Here is a 19,592-nt window from a genome sequence, read left to right on the forward strand (position 1 = left end):
AAAAGTATTCATGAACAGTAAGTCATCTTACATAAATTCGGAATTATTTTTGAGATGGCTTAAAGAGCAGTTCTTTCCCAGGAAAATACCTGGTAAAACTCTCCTGATTTTGGATGGACACCCATCTCACCTAAACAGCTTGGAATTGCTCGATTTTGCTGATGCAAATGAATTTTTACTTCTTTGTTTACCAAGCCACACCACACAAGCACTCCAACCTCTTGATCACAGTTTTTTTAAGCCTCGGAAGACATTTTTCAAACAATAAGCTTCTAATTGGATTCTTCACAACAAGAACAGAAAAATCTCAAGACTGCAGGCAGGACTGCTGATTGGGAATACCTGGACGAGAGCTGCATCAATTGATACTGCCACAGCTGGTTTTCGTGCTACAGGAACACATCCATTCAACCCAAATGCTGTGCCTGATCGCTTTTTCAGCATTTCTGATATTTCAAGATTTGATCATCTAGAGAAGACTTCTGTGGAAGAAGATAAGGACACCCCAACAGCTTCTAGGCTATACGCAGCAGGAAATATGGTTTCAGACACAATAGTGGATCCGACCAATGAGCCAAGGCCTGGGATTTTGGATAGAGCTGCAGAAGTGTCATCTACACCTTCCTGTTCACCATTATTACTACATAGGACTAATAATTCGGCCACAATTCCAACCACTGCAGGAAACGGAATGCGAAAACAACACTTGGGATGAATTCACCAACGACTGAATCTGCAACTACAGATAAACCACAGATTGGCAATGTTGACATGGCAAAGCAAACACCCACGAAGCATTTGATGAAGTTGAGTCCAATTCCTACGATCCAAAACTGTAGGGCCGAAAAAACGAAAGCAATCAGCAGAACTCATTTCAATTGACGGGAAAAAAATTGGAATTAAAGAAAGCTACAAAAACCAAGACAGAGAAGGGGGGAAAGAAAAAGAAAGCTCAAAATGACAAAAGAGAAGTATTAGCATTGAGGATGACAAACCATGATGAAGAAAACGAAATGTGTGTTGAGTGCTATGACAACTATTTTCAAACTAAACAGAAGGTTGATTGGATTGAGTGTGTTTCATGCAAAATGTGGTTGCACGAAACGGGCACTATGTATGGCTCTCAGTGTAACATTTGCGGCCGGGAAGAAAAACGCCAAAAAATGAAGAATTAGTACATTTAAAACTTCTAAACTTCTGATTTGGACTTATCACTAATGACTCAAAATTGGTAAAGTGGTTTCAACAACACTATTTTGCTATCATAGGCCTATATCTATAGTGCGATTTAGAACAACTTTCTTCATGGGGCATCTCTCCAACATGAGGCATCTCTCCCTCCCACATAGGGTGGGGCATATCACCCATAGCAGGGGATAGATGGCCAAATACATATGTTCACACATTTATTAACTATATTGTTATAAGAAGTGTAATACATTACTGAATATTTTTCCTGCAATCTTTAAAGAATTTGAATGTAATTAAAGTAATAACAGCCTTTTTGGGCTATTATGTGATTTTGTAATGAAATTTTTTCCTTAGGTAGGGCATCTCTCCCACATTTACCCTAAGTGTCAGTATATCATTATTGTGAATGTTCTGGAGCTAACATGGTATAAGACTGGCGACCTGAAATCCCTTTTCTCAAAGGAAAAGAATGGATTCTTGGCAGTTTAGCTATGTGGCGACACCAATAAGAAAAAGTCGTTTACACTTCTAAAAGAGACAATATTTTTAGAAAAATAATTTCTGTATACTTGATTTCTCGTGTACTTGTCTTATAAAAACTGTGTCAGTTTCGAAAAGGCATTCTAAATGACGCGATATAAATAACATATTCACTTCTTCAGACCACAGAGAATCACGTTTGTTCATTATTTCGTAAGTTTGTCTTAAGCCTACACTTTCAATTCCGACAGTTCTCAATATCATGTTTACTAGCAACTATGTTCATTATTCTAGAACTCTTGTGAAGTTTTATCAACTACCGCATTTTACGACATTATTAGTCGGTAGATTCAGTCATTCCGTGAGCGAAAGACTAGGGAAAGGACTTTAATTTAACAAAGGCCGTTAACTGTCGAGTGAAACATGATATTATAAATAAAATGTTACTTCGACTGATTTGGCCTGGCAAAATGTGTACACTCTAAATATAACGTTGTGTAAAAATACAAAACCTGTCAGTGTGGAATAACACAAACTGTCTGTGTAATATTCCACAAATTTAGTCAACAACTTAAATTTACAGCCATCATTAGAATTAAAAAAAAATTACATTGTATAACACCGCAGAAAAAGTGAGCGTAACTTTACACAATGCCATAATATTTTTATCTAGACCTGTGGTGTTAAAATGCAACTACATATGTCAGTGCATGGCGTAAAAAAACACGTGGAGAGGTTCATTTTGCCATCAACAGTCGTGCAAAATAACACAAATATTTTTACAAAGTACCTTATTGGTTTATATTTTAACTTTGTTCAACGTGTACTTCTTTCAAAACTAGTTACTAAATATACACTACATTTAAAGTAATTGGAACACTTTGAAATTATAGTTGTCATGAAGGCATTGAAATAGGCCTATATTACGTTTAGTCCTAACGTTTTATGAGATATGAAAAGTACATGGCAGGCAGTTTTAAAGACGAATCTTGTCCATTAGTAAAAATGAGATGATGATTGGATGATCTGCTTGTATTCCCCCCCTTCTCTAGGGACGGGCAGGGGAGGACTATATATAAGAGATGATTCTGCGACGGTTCGCAATCGCCTTCAGCAGTGCGGAGAAGGGAAAAATTGACACCCGGTCCTTGCACCGAGAAGGATATTATCCACAAACTTCAAAATCCTCGACCAGAACGAAGAATCGAACTCGGGACCTTGGCTCATCAGCCAGAAAAGCTAACCACTGAGCACGCTCGATTGAAAGAGCTGTTAAAGTCGATTTCAAATATGTTAAGACTTGCTGGAAGACTATTATGTTAGGATATGTGAATAAATTTTATTTTTCAGGAGGGGGTTGGGGGGGGGGGGGGTGTTATCTTGGTGGGCTTCGTTACACTTAGTCTGTATTTGCAACATTTTAAACCATTTTATTCTTTTTTTGGCTGTGATTAAGGAAGGAAGTTCGTTCCACATTCAACTCATCCAATATGGAGGGGAGACACATACGAAAATACCGAAATCCATGATTGGCCTTAAAATACTACCTTCCGTGCAATATATTGCTTCTAAATCATAAGAGCATGAAGAAGTTACAGTACACTATCTCTAACTATACTATGTAGAGACCTTAAAAATTTGCGTTATTATTTGGAGAGGGATTGGTCTGTATACCATTATACACTTGAACTGTGTCCTCATTGGAACAAAGGTAGTTTTTAACCGCCCTCGATAAAAAGAGACTATTAACATACAATCCGGCGGGAAAGTAAAATGTGATGTGATAGCAGTATAGACAATAGACACCAACTTATAAGTGTTCAATAGTGTAGAGTTAATCCCGGTTAAAGAAAAAAAAATTGGTTGTCTGTAAAGTCGGTTTACGGACGATAGTTTAACGTGACAGCGTCATAACAAAACATTGATGAAATGATTGCATACTTTTATGAATAAAATTGAATCATTTTTATTGAATTATCACTATTTTGTATGGATACAAAGAAGGAGTGAAATGAAATCTACAATTTAATTGATAAATTTACTTTTATTTGCACTCATTAATTCAAATATGTTTATTACTTTAACGAAGAGATTATTTTAACTTTAACTTTTATACATGTTTGCTATTTAACTTCTTCCAATCTGTGTCATCCTGTTAAGGATAGGACGATGATAGGAAAAGTAGGAAACTAATGGGAGTGTTTCAAGTTTAATGTGCCTCGATAAAGTCAAATCAATGGTTGTTCCAATCGAGTGGAAGAGAGATAGATGCGGCGCAAGCGTACAATGAGCGTAACGGGACACAGCGTAACGGGACAATGTGCGTAACGGGACACTTTTTCGTGCGTGCAGCCGGCGTTCATCGATTGATTAGACGTTGTCACGTCAAAAAGAGAACTTATCAGGTCTCTACTGGGTGAATGCAGTGCGAGGACTCACCGGCGACGCTGAGAGTGGCGTTCCTGCTGCGCGCGACGCCCGCCTGGTTGCGCGCCACGCACCAGTACACGCCGGCGTCCGTCTCGCGCCGCCCGTGCGCCACGCGCAGGAAGAAGAGCGAGCCGTCGGGCAGCAGCACGCGGGGAGTCTTGGCCTGCGTGCGCACCGGCTCGCCGTCCTTGTACCACTGCACGCGCGGCGCCGGCTCGCCCTCCGCGCGGCACTTGAGCGTGGCCGGCTCGTGCCGCGGCACCGTCAGGTCCACCGGGTGCTCCGTGATGCGCGGCGGCTGCAGCTCGGGCGACCGGTCTGCGGGGCAAGGGCACGGCACGCCGTCAGTACACGACTAGGTGCAGGACACAGCACGCCGTCAGTACACAACCAGGTGCAGAACACAGTGCGCCGTCAGTACACGACTAGGTGCAGGAGACAGTGCGCCGTCAGTACAGATGGGAGCAGGACACAACACGCCGTCAGTACAGCTGGGAGCAGGACCCAACACTCCGTCAGTAAGGCAGGGTACAGGACATATCACGCCGTCAGTAAGGCTGGGAGAACACCGCGCACCGCTGGTATGGCGAGGCACGATAAATAAGACAGAGGCCTGAACGGCAAATAATGGATACAGCCACAGCATTTCAACTGTCCAATACACATGTCACACGTCAGTTCACATATCGCATTTCAGTTGCGCCTAAGGAATATGACATGTTACGCTGCCATATTGTCATGGCTAGTCATGCGGCAAAACCTATCACGTCCGTCAGTACATTACACACGAGGTCAGCATTTCACGGTTCACTTAACAAACCTGATTTCACTTGTAAATAGTAGCCTACAAATATTTAGTTTTCTTTTATAAAACACTAGTAAGTTAAACGGACATGCAGATTATGAATAATGTATATATATATGTATATATGTATATATATGTACATATATGTATGTGTGTGTGTATGTATGTATATAATATTACCAATGAAAATAGTTTACATCTAAACATAAGAAAGTTTCACTTTAAAAAATATTTATATTATTATTTTCATTTAACTCGTAGATTATGTCATAATTTTATGAAACAGGCCCTTGATCAAAAACTTCGTGATCCCCACTTTCCGAATATCTGGTCCAGGTGGAGCACAAGGATCTTGGTTCTAACCTAGCCACAAACACTAGCGATTACATCAGATTAAAGTACACGAGTGTACAGCAACACCTACAAACAAAATTCCCTGACCTCTCCGGGTCTTTTTTATTATTTTCTTCTCAGTAAAACATGGAATATTTCTATAGAAACGAACCAAGTTTCTCCGCTACTTCCTTAGATTTCTGTAGTCATAAATACTAAGTGATTCTTTGACGGCGTGTCAAATGTTGACACACTAACAACAACAATCTTGAGAATCATGCACAAAGCTATGTTTCCTACGTCACACTTTAAAACACCCACACGAGCGGTATTCAGCCTGACTTGTAAAACACGACTCTACTCGAAAATACTTGGCACAACAGCAACACAGACTGAACATACGTGCAATATGAATAGCATAGTAAACGTGTCAGCGATTCAGCATGAGCATTTGTCTAACAATTTTATTTAAAATACCTGACGTGACATTTTTCCCTGACTGTTTGATGTTTTCCCTGTTGTTGGAAAACCTGAGCACGGTGCAGTGACGAGTGCTGAAAGAACAGTGCGCGGTAAATTCGGTGCAGGGGGAGACCGGAATGGCCGTGGCCCCCAAGGGTAAAGTAGAAGAGAGGGGAGACATACGGCTTGAGAGGAGAGGGGGGGTAGGGGGACGTTTATTGACTGCAGGAAGGGCGGCACTCACTTTGTATTACCCGCACTGGAAACATTGCTTTCATACTCGCATCCCGCGCCACGCGTGAAAGCGGCTATGTTTGACGGGTGGTTTGGTGTGACGGGAAGAGACGTTTCGATCCCTTTCTTCCCCCTCCCCCGGCAAAATGCCGCGTGAATGAAAGCCGACTTCAGCTTTCAATGCGAGGGGTTCTGGGTTCCAGCCTCTGGTAGGACGTTGGTGTAATATTTTCACTGCATGGAAATAATCTTGGGGTAGATATGTTGATGAAACGAATACTGAAATTATGCCTGGTTGCTGGCGAAAGCCGTAGACCATATATATATATATATATATATATATATATATATATATATACATATATACATATATACATATATATATTATACTGTACTGCTTAATTTCTTCGGTGTGTTCTTACTGCTGGCGCCAGTACCATTAATAGTACTCGTTGATTTATAAATAGACCCTTTTGTTGTGTGTGTGTTGTCGGGACGATACACACTGGCTGTCACTATTTTTCAAAATATATATGTATAGACATATATATATGTGTCAATGGTACTGTTATGCTCTTGTACTCTGACCATTAGAAACATGCATAAAATGTTATTTATCATAAAACACACACTCTTGGACACAGGTAGCTAGGTAATCTATATCAATACATAGGGATAGAATCCAGATTTTTATTAATAATAAAATTGCTATTCATCAGGGACAACTAACATATGTGTAGCGATAAAATCAATATTAATATAATTAGATAAAAATCACAGAAAAACAATCCTAACGATACTGAACATGACTCGTGGATATGCGCTTATGTAAATTAAACATCAGGAAAATACGTAGCACACATGAATCGTTCACAAAAGTTCGTTAGTGAAAGTTCAGAAAATAAATCAAATGATGTTTTTACGGACGCATTCTTACATAACAGAAAAATGTTTGAAATCATAGCACAATTAATTAGTATGATTACTATTTATGTTTATATTTGGGTTCGTATTTGCCTTGGCTTAACTCAGTTTATATGGTACAGACACGAAACTTGTACTCCCATTCCACCTCTGGGTATCACAAAATAAAATAATATTTTAAATCTTGGAAATATCAATTCATTATGTAGTTCAGAATAATTGACGCCTTTTACGTGAAAACTAATCAGTTTGTAGTCAAATCGGAGTGATTCACGAAGAAATTACATACAGCTGGGTATGTCTATGGGCGATACAAAATGCAAAATCTTTACTTACAGATTTTCACTCCTAATAACATATCCGTCAGAATATGCCCTTATAATCTTACACATTATTTATTTATACGTCGTTTAAGCTCATCCTGAGTGTCGGATGGCATAATCTAGCTAGCTATCTTTCAAATTTAAAATAGGCCTCGCGCCTTTGCGTCGGCATCAGACGCCTTCATACAACCATTCTTCTTATTAATTAAGACGTTCTAGACGCCTCACATCTAAAACACGGCCTCTCATTGGCCGAAACTAAAATCGGTTAACGTAATTTACAATATAAATACCGTAAATAACACTTATTAATACAATTGAAAACACAGAACTGCGGTAAATTTAAAACGAAAATTTCCAACAATGAAAATTTCTTTAAGTAATACCCCGAATAAAATCATCGTTTTTTTCGTTAAGTTCATTAGTCCTTAGAGGGGTATACTCAATTGACTGTCCATATAAGTCCATTTCGGGTCACAGAGCATAGCTCTCGTAGATATACATAATTAATAAAAATATATTTAAATAACTTTTGCGGGCGAACAATATACAAATTAAATAATAAAATTTCATAATAATAACAATCAAAATAATAATATTTTATCAATAATAGTATCATTAAAATAAATCATTACTTTCTGTGCATTATGAAAATAGTAACAGCACAATATATACACATATATAAACATATATATATAATAAAGGATGAGAAGCGTGATGAAAGGGGGATTACACGATGGGTTTGTTGCACGAGTGTTTATCAACAGTTTAGGCTAGTATGAATATTCACTTCCCTACATGATAATCAACCCTATCTGTAGAAAATTTTTTTTATCAAAGCATTGTAGCTGTTTCTATGCAACGTATTTAATAAAAGTATAATGTAAAACATTACAAATACTAAATTTTTCCTTCTTTAATTTTACATTGTTAATTTAAGTTATTAAATGTCACGTTTTGATAATCATCAAAATAACATAGGACATATGGTGACACTTTCAGACCGCATACAGAATTTATGCCAACCGATATAAAGGATATTTGAATCTATGATATTAAGATTTGAGACCTGATGGGGGAAAAAATTGTTGTTGCGACTGTTTGAGACGGATCTTTTCAGCGCACAAAGCAATGTTGAAGTTTGAGCGGCAATGACACAGCGCCTGGAACGTAGGCGATGCTTCACGCACGCAGATGTAAACACAGTATTTACGGCGGGGTGTCGCGGACCGTCTGACAGACAGTCGCCAGAAACCAACAGACGGCACATTACAGGCGTCATGCTCGTAACTCGTTTATTTGACGAGGTTTCTGTGCCTTTGTCGGCACACGTGGCGGGCCCCGGGATCAATGCAGCCCGCTGCTTTTCTCCCAAGTGATCCTCCAACACTGCCTTGGCGCGTTTCTTGGGGCCACATTCAGAGTCGTCTTTCGACGCTTATCCACTTACCGAAAGGCTTTTTAATACAAACTGCACGCCAGAGACGTATTTCGATGGTTGGCTGACTGCTGGCTCCTGAAAGTCAATTTGGTCAACAGCTCATTCGAATGCTTGTTCGGTCGACGAGACAGTTGACGTTTATAATACACGAGTTTTCAATACAACGTTTTCGTATGTGCATATGAATTGTACAAGACATATTTGCAGCATGGTAGAATCGTAATTTGAATTTCTGTGAAATCTGTTTGAAAAAAAACCCCATAAGGAATGCATGGGCAGTTTGTGTTGTGTGGTGATGGAAGTAGATTTGGAGTAATTGATGAATAATACGGATAATTTTTGTAAATTCTTGTCTGCAAATCATGCATTATATTTTGATACGTGGGGAAACCACAGTTCGAAAAGCGCACTGGCCAGCCATTCCCGAAAATAAAGTCCTTCGAAAATTCAAGCACAATTTAAGAACTATTTGAATTACACTTTAGTTGTTCGCACATTGGCCCAGATGGTAATGTAGTTGCCTGTCGTTTAGACGCCCGGGTTTCGCTTCTCGATGCAGGTCACTCTTTTTTTATAATTTTAATTTTTTTTGACAGATCTGCTGTTTACAAATATTAATTCAATTATCAATGATTATTTATTAATATATAATTAAATTACAGTAATAATTAAATCTTAAAATATATAAAATTATAATGGTCATGTATACAAATAATAGTTATAAATATAAATTATAACGATTTTTGTTATTGAAAGTTTTAAAATATTATGTTGAAACTGGTTTCGACCTGACCTGAGCATTTGCGTTTCTGTCAGTTTCGATGGTTTCTGTTAAAAAGGATAATGGGGTACATTCTTTTGCCTATCCCACTTTTGTATATAATTTTTCTACAGTTAGATCATTCTTATTTCTCTGCAAACTCTGAACAAAAGTTCCAGTTTATTCTTAAATGAATGAAGTATTTTTTTTAACAGATTTACTTTAGTAACATTGTTCGTGTAAACAATCATCTTTGTGCAAGATGACAAAAATATTTGTTCGCAAAATGTTATGATAATTATCATCCATGTTCTTGTGTGTAAAGCAAAATATATTAATAAAATTTATTAATAAAACATACAACTATTCAATCAATACAAGAATTATTTATAACTATTATTATAAACATGATTATTTTATATTTTAAAGATTGAATTGTCGCTGTATTTTAATACAAGTAATATCTAACACATAAAACAATATTTATATTTAAATCATTAATATTTGTGAACATTAGATTTATTAAAACAAATTAAATTATTTAAAAAAACATGTCCATACCGAGAATTGAACCCCGAGCGCGTGGGTGACAAGCAAGCACGTCACTACCTAGGCCGCTGTGCCGTAGAAAATGTTTAATTTTGTTATATGTATAATCATATATATATAATTATATATATGTATATAGACACACACTGTGCTTGAATTTCAACTGCTTTTTTTTTTTTCCGGAATCGGCTGGCCAGTGCGCAATATTACGTAAAGTTCAAGGGGGTTAAAACCCTAAAGGCATGCTACTAATACACCAGAAGTAAATTTCTCTAAGTCGTGCCCTACACTTGTAGGCAGTTCATCCGAGAAAATGTGCAGTGTTGGCAGAGGCTATCAGCTGGCAGTCACTCGAAAGGCGTTCATGAAGTACGACAGGGGGAGAGGCTGCCATTTGAATGAGAGTAGGCGGCGCTTTCAAAAGACCGATTCTGAATTCGCCCTTAGTTGTAGCTGTCGGGTAGACGTTCGCCGAATATTGGTTGCTTAACACGTAGCCGGATCAATTCGCACAATTTTCCTGTTACCATCCTCCTCCCCCTATTTATTTAAACCCCCAAGGTTAGCTAAAATGGAAAAAAATACCCATCATAACGGTAATACATGCATTGAACAAAATTTAACTATTTATAAATATTTTCGTCTCACATTCGAAAAAAAACATACATCATCCAATATGTAGAATGCCATTATACATATTAAATTTCTGCGTGTGCCATGAAACGCTTTCATTTATAATATAAAATAATTAAGATACATAACAATTCAGCACGAACATGTTTAATATAGGTTAATATAGAAGACGGAGAATATGTCTTTGCATGGTAAAGTTGTGGTACGGTTTCAGAAAAAAAAGCTATATTTGTTTACACGTGTCAAAAATGAGCTCACTCAACACGGATACTTATATGTTATGAAGCGACTGAAACCAAATCATATGCAGAGCACATAATGCGTAACATACAAACACTGTTAATCGTATTTGAAGTCAGTGCATTTTACCAGTTCATTTAGTTAGCGGTACGTGATAATGATTGTTCCGTTAAACAGCCTATATTTATTATTTTCTTTCCCACGTAATAAATTATTAACTTTTGTAAATTCATCACAAAGTTTAAAAAAGAAATGCTGCTAAAACCTTTATGCTTAGTTCAGCCAGAATCCAAGAACTAATTTCGTAAAATTAATGGCATTTTACTCCCGCTAGAAAGGGCAAAAATGCAAGAGAGTTTTGATTTCTAAAGGCTCAAAACGCCCGTTATAAAAAAAACGTGACAACAATAATGCAATCACTAGACACTCTCACCGACCCAAGTTTCAAAGAAACGGCACTTGATTTGCAAAGTACAGAATGTCCCAAAATTCACGCAAGATTTTAATTGTGCGCCATTTCGGCGGTAACATGTTGCCAAAAAAACTACGTGACAGCTGACAGTTCAGGGTTAGTTAAAAATGGAGCGCTAAACTTAAGAACGACGCGTTTTCGTTGTAGAGAAATATTTTGAAAATAATGACGGTTTGGCAGCTACAGTTCGGAATTATTTCTTGCGTGAATTTCGGCTGGTGAAATTGTCTCCTGACGACTCAAAACCAACAGCTAGTGGGCATAAATGTTTCGTGAAAGATCTTCAAATAGTAAGCGCTTTTCAATTGTCGCTTGTTTAGATACGGCGATACGGCAGTGCAAGAGCCCGGTGCCGTGAACTGCGGACAGGAGGGGGGCGCTGTGGACTGGCCGCTGACAAACGGCGCAGGTAATGCAGGATTACACGGCTTAATCCGCAGGTCGTGACTTGCTACGTACAATGAGGGGTATAAGGGGGGGTGGGGGGTGCGCGCGGCACGCGAGCGCCAATAAGGATTACCGCGACGTTAACGGCGGTGATGCATCGCCAGTGGCGAGTTCAACCCCAGCACAAACAGCTCGCGCGATCTGTTTGTTTCGCAGCACTCGCGACCGACGCGACGGTTACGGCGCGTGGCAACCTTCCACGATGTTACAACTTTTCAAACTACACAATTAAAAAAAAAAAATGTGAGCGAGTATTTCAGTACTCGCCATTGATGTGTAAACATTTATCCTCGGTAACGAGCAAGCTCACGTGTTGTCATGTTATAAATACACTTATACGGACATGAATTTAATGTGGATTTCTTTAAAATAATGCCGAGCATCATAAATATAGTGATAAATAAAAAAACTCGCTTTTAAAACACTAACATATCTGAATGCGAATCACACACGTACTTTCTGCGCCCGCCGCTAGAATCCGCTGCCTGAATCGTAAACGTTGCTTGCCACCATCACGCGCACATATCAGCACGAAACAGACGGAAACCTTAAAACTATTAGAAACGGCTCCGATAGAAGCGAAAAAGACTTGATTATACTTCGAATGCATTACTAAAATATTACCCTAAAATATTTTATGTATATATTATAACATTAAGTATGTTTGTATATTTGTTTTTGCTTAAACGACTGAAATCAATCTGTAAATACTTCTTAAAAACTAACTTATTGAGCTGATTCAGTGTTATTATATTATAATATTTAAAAAAAAAGTAAAAACATTCCAGTAGCGAAGTTTGAAACCAGCAAAAAAAAGTTCTTTTTAAATTACATTTTACCAGTTTAATTCAGTTTACCAAATATATTACAGGATAGTTTCACTATCATTAGTTTCAATGGGTACATCAATAATGTTTACCAAAGTGACTATATACGGGTTTATGTTGCTACAGGTGGGTTCGCCTTGACGACGATCCTGACGACTTCGGCACCGTGGTTACACATTTCCGTTAATTCGACTTCCGTTCCATTCACGAATTAAAACCTACCAAATGCCATACACCTAGAGCTAAGATGTTTACACATAAAAAAACTGTTAACCTAGGTCATAATTATTGTAAATTTGATTTACGCCTGGTAACACGTGCCTTGTAAGGTTTCCAAATAATTATCTTCGTCATAGATGTGATTTTCGTCCTATCGAGGTAAACTAACCAAAAAAATAATTACCATCGCCATCACCTCTCGATGGCACTGTTTTCGTGCTCCGTACACCTGCGTGCCCGATAGATACACAAGGAGACTTCGTCACCATTGTCAGTGTTTCATGTTAGTTTTTACGTGGAATAGGATTACTTGGATTACGGCTCGGCCACACCCTCTCTCAGCCAACTGAACCACGCACAGAACAGAAAGCGACAGTAGCACGTCATTTCCTTGTGATAACCCTGCTCGCAGATATGATGAACCTATAAAGTACACCCGAATGATTGGTAATTTTTGTATGTTGTTCGTACCCAATTACACACTTCCCGTTTGATTAGAATTCAGAGATGCGATTTCCCATTACAAAAACAAACTTGACCCTCTTTTTTAACTCCTAGGCGACAGGACTTTTTTTAAGGATACATAAGTGCTCTAAAGATAGAAAAAAATAAAACCTGTACTGACAAATAAATTTCATCGAAACAGATTCTACAGTTTCTGCGTAATCCAGGAACAAACAGAAAAAAAGAAATTCTTGATGTTTCTAAAAGTGTAAATAGACGTTTTTGCTTGAACTCTTCTGTAGATTTCTGTTTTGTACACACGTTTTACGCTGAACAATTTTATATTTAATATATTAATTATTAAAAATAAGGATAAAGTTTTGTCACGAGGTTATGCATAGAAAGGCTGGTAAGTAATCCCTATTATTACTACGGAAACCACAGTTCGCTTTTGGAGACTCACAAATAAATATTAATCACGCAGGGTTGCCCGTTAAATGCAACTTGGCTCTAGACATGGTGAATTTGGTTCACGGAGTAGGATAGCACTTGAAAGACGCCATATTCGTTTAAACCATTTTCATGCAATACTATTTGTAATCGTACTATTTTGAATATTGGTTTTCGTGAAGGCAGAAATCACGCATTAAGAGACGTTCAAAGATCATAAAAAAAATGTCTATTGACAGTATTATCACAGTTGTCATTCCCAAAACATGAATTCTGCAATAAAAGCCTATGACGTAACAGGGGAAAATATTTTTAGCAATATGTCAATTTTATTTTCAGAATTCACATAAATTATACGTTATGCTGTAACGAAGCCAAAGTTTAAAAACCAAGCGTTTAAAAATTATTGTGGTCCAAGTTCTGTTGAAACCAAGATGGCCTCTGATGGTTTAAGCAGTTTACACACAGCTTTTTTTTTATTTTTTACCGATGGCATCTTCCCATTAGAAATAAAAAACATCGATAGCAAACAAGAAACGAGAAAAGAGATCTTTAATTTCACTCCGCTGGGCAAAGTAAGTGGCGAGTGATCACGGACGTAACTAAAGGGGGCAGACGGGGCCTGTGCCAAGGCGCCGCATCACGTCCCCGGGGGGGGGGGGGGGGGGAAGGGGGCTATACTGGCAGAATAAATATTTCTTTTATATATTTACTTGATTACAGTAGTGTTATAACATTAAAAAAAGGTTGGAGGGCAGATGAGCTGAATTATTTGTATTGAAATATACATACAGATATATGTATACCTAAATTATTTTTTAAAAAAATAGTATTTTTACGTACTATCCAACTTGTGATGTATTAAAAATCATATGAGTGCAAATCAATCTATTTATTTGCCATCTAAATTTAATAAAAACTATTTGGAATAGTGAAGTTAAAACGTGGTGACGATATTAGGTGTTGTTTGAAAAGGTTTAAGTCTGGCTGGTTTGGAGAGAGATAAAAAGAGGGGGAGGGGGGTTGCGAAGACGAGTTTTTGCCCCAGGTGGAAACTAGGCTAGTTACGTCCCTGCGAGTGACCAAGGTTCTACTAACCTTGGCGAATGACTATGCAGGCGAGTAACTATTACCGCACCTACTGCAATCGTGTCTTTACTGCCAACATGTGATATATAAGCAACACCAGAATCGTTTCTTCGCGTGCGAAACAATTACATATAGTACGTATTTGCGTCCATTAGTTAAATTATGTGTTTTTAAAAGTCATGTTTCTACAGTTGTATTACCATATGTAAACCGTGTGTCAATTTCGTGGCAAACCTATTACCTATAGTGATTTATCCCACATTGTGTCAGAATGACGTAAATGAGTGTAAATTGTGTAAAACATCAGCGATCTATCGTTAAAACATTATTGAAACTCTTGTCATGTTTTTCCCTGTATAGAAAGAGCAATCTGTTGAGTTAATAACTTACGTTACAGTTTCCAGACGTTAATAAAAGGCTTACGTTGATATGAACACTATTCGTAAATTTACGTTTGTAATAAACACCCCTCTCCATCTTCCCTCCCTGAAATGCAACACGCTCTTGTGATTTCATCCTTTGTTCCGAGTTTCGGCTCGAGCAAGCCTCCCTGCTTAGCAAGCCAATGAGAGTAATTGCCACCGGAAGTTTATAAATTCCTGAACGCAGCGCGCGCGAAGTGCGAAGTATTCCAGGCACTCGCGCGCCAGACCGCTAAATATTGAACTGCTAGTAGGGGGGTGGAACGTGACGGGGTTGCAGAGAGGGAAAGGTGCCGCGAGGGTGGAAGTACTGCCCGTGTCGAAAACATCAGCTCGCGGTGGTCACGCGAGATATCCTGCCGCCGCGGTCTCGATTACCTCGACACGGACCAACAAAGCCAGAGATATGCGTCGTGACGCGGGGAAAGATTGTCCCACCCACATAAATTACAAGTCGTTACTAAAGAAAGCAAGATGTTTGTATTTGGCGTGAGAGAATTTCTGATTGTAGGTACGCAGCAAACAAGCGTTTTCTAAAGCACCGCGATTATTAATTCATTTTCATAATTTATTATGCTATGATAATCTTGGCCAGTAGATAAGAGAATAACTTAATTGGCCGTTTGCCTTTTTTATGAACTGAATAATACTCGTACTTTTTACTAAAGTATATCTTCGTAACTCATTATTTAATCTAAGAATCATTCAAAAAAAATTTAAATAGAGTATATCTTCGTTACTCATTATTTAATATAAGAATCATAAAAAACGTATCATTATTTAATATTATTAAATATTAATGAACATAATTTTTTGACCTTCCATTATTTACAAGTCAGTTAAATATAAGTTAGCAGTGACCACGTACACACACAATGCGAGTTAATTTTACGAATGCTACTTAAAGTAACTTTACGTTCCTTTTACATAGTGCAAAATTCACTTCCAGCCCGTCCGTCATTTTCTCTGTCTTGCAGACAATTTTGGTTTCAACTGTTTTGTTTTGACATAGCCATGTTCTACCAAGTAATTTTCAACATTTGGCCTCGTTAAAATATGGACAAGGCTGTGTCCAAGCCGTAACTTCGCCACATGTAAAAATTACACGAATTAATAGATAAGCAAATAAAAAGTTTATAAATAATCGCGTGCCTGAAAATAATAGTGACTTCCCCTGCGAATTCATGAAATTTTGGTGTATAATTCATTTTTTGTAATGATACAGCTCTAATAATATTACCGTCAAAACTCAAGACACACGAGCTTTGCTAATTTGTTGATGTGAGATCTCTGGCTTGACGAAGGCAAATTTAAATATTAAACTACAGGAAAAAAATGTTATGGCACACAAACTGTTTAGATTCGTAACTCTCCCGTCTCCCCTTCTTAACAAGTCGCCGCCTGACAATGCTCCAACAACCACGCATGATTAGGAATGAGTCAGTAGACAGAAGGTCATCTGACGGAAATTTCGGTTTAGTGCCCGTCAGTCAAATGAGACTTTTCGGGAAAATAACTTTCGGGTCTAGTGCCATTCGGTCAAATGACTTTCGGCCTACTGCCGTGCCACCGCTTTTTTTTTCCCCCATTACTAAACGAAAACGTAGTTCTTCATAAAATTTTCTTTCAAATATTTTTGTTTTTTTCCTAGGAAATTTTCCTTTCTCCTGTTTAACGCATCTTACGCAACTTACGTTAAGTCTTCGCTGCTTGCGATGTAGACGTGAGTGATAAAAATATGAAACTAATGAGCGGAAACCCGAACTGGGTGTGTGGTCCAGACGAGAGCAGTCACCACTAACAAGTAACCATTGTGCTACCACGAGGGTGGAGATAAAACTGACTCGGGTGAGGGAGAAAGCATTATATTCCATCGTCTACTTGCATGGGGTGGGGCTACAACACAATGATTATCGTTAGAAAAAATTACAAGAAAAATTGAGCTATGAAAAACCCACTGCAAAGTTGAAGTTCACTAAGTTCTGTACTAAAATAACTTCCTCTTACTTCTAATAAATTGGAAGGGAACACTATACCAAAAAGTAATTTGCTTGAGAAATGATGTAACATGTTTTCATTATTGACTGATGATACAAAGTGAGGTCAATTCAAATCGTCCGAAGGAAGTCAGTTAGGGTTGACCTACGACCAATTTAATATATTATGGTTTTTTTTTAAATACAAACATATCACGGAGTCAAATAAATGTAAATTATTGAAACTATTACAGCTATAAACATTGAAGGAGCGGTTATTTTTTTAAAGGCATGGTTTCATAAATGAAATTTATTAAATAATTTTATAATTGATTTAAATTGAATCAGTAATGTAACTATAGTTGGTATTTGTAAATTGTATTGTTACTTCAATAAATGTTATTAATGATTTTGTTTAGTTACTTTGATGATTGTTATTTAATGGTTTTGAGAAACTTTAAGGATAGTTTATATTTCAATCATAGCATGAATTGAGAATATGAAATAGTGTATTTTGCAATTATTTTTACTCCGCCGTTTGTGTGTCGCAAAACTCTTTAGATTTATGTTATAATTTAAAACTGAATGAAATTCTTATTTCCTAAAATCTTAAAAATACATCAGTTTTGAAGGCTTAGTGGGAAAATAGGAAGTAATCTTGTAACTCCTTCATTCAAACTGTTAGTTAACAATTGTTAAAATATAAAAATACTTTTTTTTTGAAATGGTTTTTCGGCATCTTTATATCATTTAAAATTAAAAACATTTGGTCTTATGAGCATAGCATATTATTTTAAGGAATGACTTATTATTAATAGTGATGAACCGCTACGAATAGTTTCTCCTGTGAAATAATAAATTTTGTATAGATATTTTTTTTTCAATATCAGAATGTCTACAACTGTTAGAATACTGTCAAAGGACAATATTTTATGGTCTTAGCAAAAAGAGAGTAACAGTAAGATTCTAAAAACAATATTAAAAATTATGATAATTATCGGATATAAAACAAAACAATAATTTTAATTGTAGATTGTCGGGTAGAATAAATCTGCTCTGCACTGCAATCTAAGCGTGAGGCAGACTGTAGTAGCTCCCCTCCCCGCGTCGAGCGAGCCACTTAGCACCGGGGGAGAATGGAGGGGAACGAAGGCAGGCAGGCAGGCAGGCAGGCAGGCGTGTTTATGAACGCACTCGAGGCGCGAGTGGAGCTGTCGAGAGCCCGGGGGCCCCTCGGCTGACGGTCCGCAGGGCACTCCTCTCCGCGCCCCGGCTATCGCCCGCCGTCGTAAACCACCTCTGCAACGGGCTCGGCGACACGGCAGGCGCGCCCTCGAGACACGGAACAGCCGCGCCGCACAGAAGCGGAGCTGTCGCCGCGCCTCTCACACACCCCCACCCCCCGGTCCCATCCCAGCTAGCCCTTTTACGTTTGCGTTTGCGTTTTAGTTGATTCACTTATTAATTAATATATAATTATACTGCGCATGGTTACACAGAGACTTAATAAGAACAGATAGGTTCTGGATGATGCCATATTGGTTTCGACAATTATTGTGTCATAAGAAACCGTTAAAAATTTGCTTTCATTAAGTAGATATGGATAACACATTAACAGATTGTCAAAGTGTATATTGCCGGTATTTTTACAGCAGAAATGAATTCAAAACTAAACGCCAATGACTTTACAAGGAAAAACTATTTCAAGAGGCCAATAGTCATTTATTTCAGGCTTTCCATTGAATTAAACACAATTATTAAATAAAAAATAAAAAAAGTGACATGGCATTAAAAACTGCTGAAGTCAAAATGACATCTTTATGTTACTATCACTTCTCCTACAGGCAATGGGACCTTCAATATTACAAAATATTTCACATTACTGCTCTGAACTACTTGGCTATCGATTCAGTGCTCATAAATTTTATTCGTGCCACATGAGCGTGACCCGTTAGCGACCACGCACTTTCGGATTAACGTCTCGTTAAGGTGGGCCTGGCTACGCCGCCAAATGGCTGTCTGCACAACTAGGGGTGTTAACGCGCCATTTACAAACCACTAAAGATTCTTTTTTAAAGTGTCTGATTAAAAATAACATTTACGAGCCATTACACTCGTCTATATAAGTTTCATTTCATGGTTTCGTCTTCAATATGTTTTCTCTCGACAGCGAAAAATGCTAAAACGGGTGTTTTTGTAGGTAATTTTAGGTATAAATATTTTTAAAACTAGCATTGTAAATATTAAAGGGAAGTGCACGAACCCTTATCTTTAATATCCTAGCATAAAAATATACGGTCACTGCTTAAAAGTCCCACAGAGGCGCGTTACCGACGAGAAGAATGCACGCCAGTTTGGAGCCTGGTGCATAGAAATGAAAATACGTGCGGTAAGAGAGCCAGACAGTAGTGGCATTTAGCGGCGTGGAGTGTAAAGTAGTC

At 37.9% G+C, this 19,592-nt stretch overlaps 1 protein-coding gene across 1 annotated transcript in view; it reads right to left on the bottom strand.

The window, feature by feature from the left end:
- Window positions 1-19,592, bottom strand: part of LOC134530796 (roundabout homolog 2-like) — a 347,447-nt gene that overhangs the window by 169,510 nt on the left and 158,345 nt on the right. Inside the window, exon 2 of the mRNA XM_063366006.1 lies at window positions 4,111-4,419. Coding sequence (XP_063222076.1) covers window positions 4,111-4,419 — 309 coding nt within the window. The remainder of the gene's footprint in view (window positions 1-4,110; window positions 4,420-19,592) is intronic.

The sequence above is a fragment of the Bacillus rossius genome, chromosome 3 (assembly GCF_032445375.1).
Source record: "Bacillus rossius redtenbacheri isolate Brsri chromosome 3, Brsri_v3, whole genome shotgun sequence".
NCBI classification, from domain to species: domain Eukaryota; kingdom Metazoa; phylum Arthropoda; class Insecta; order Phasmatodea; family Bacillidae; genus Bacillus; species Bacillus rossius.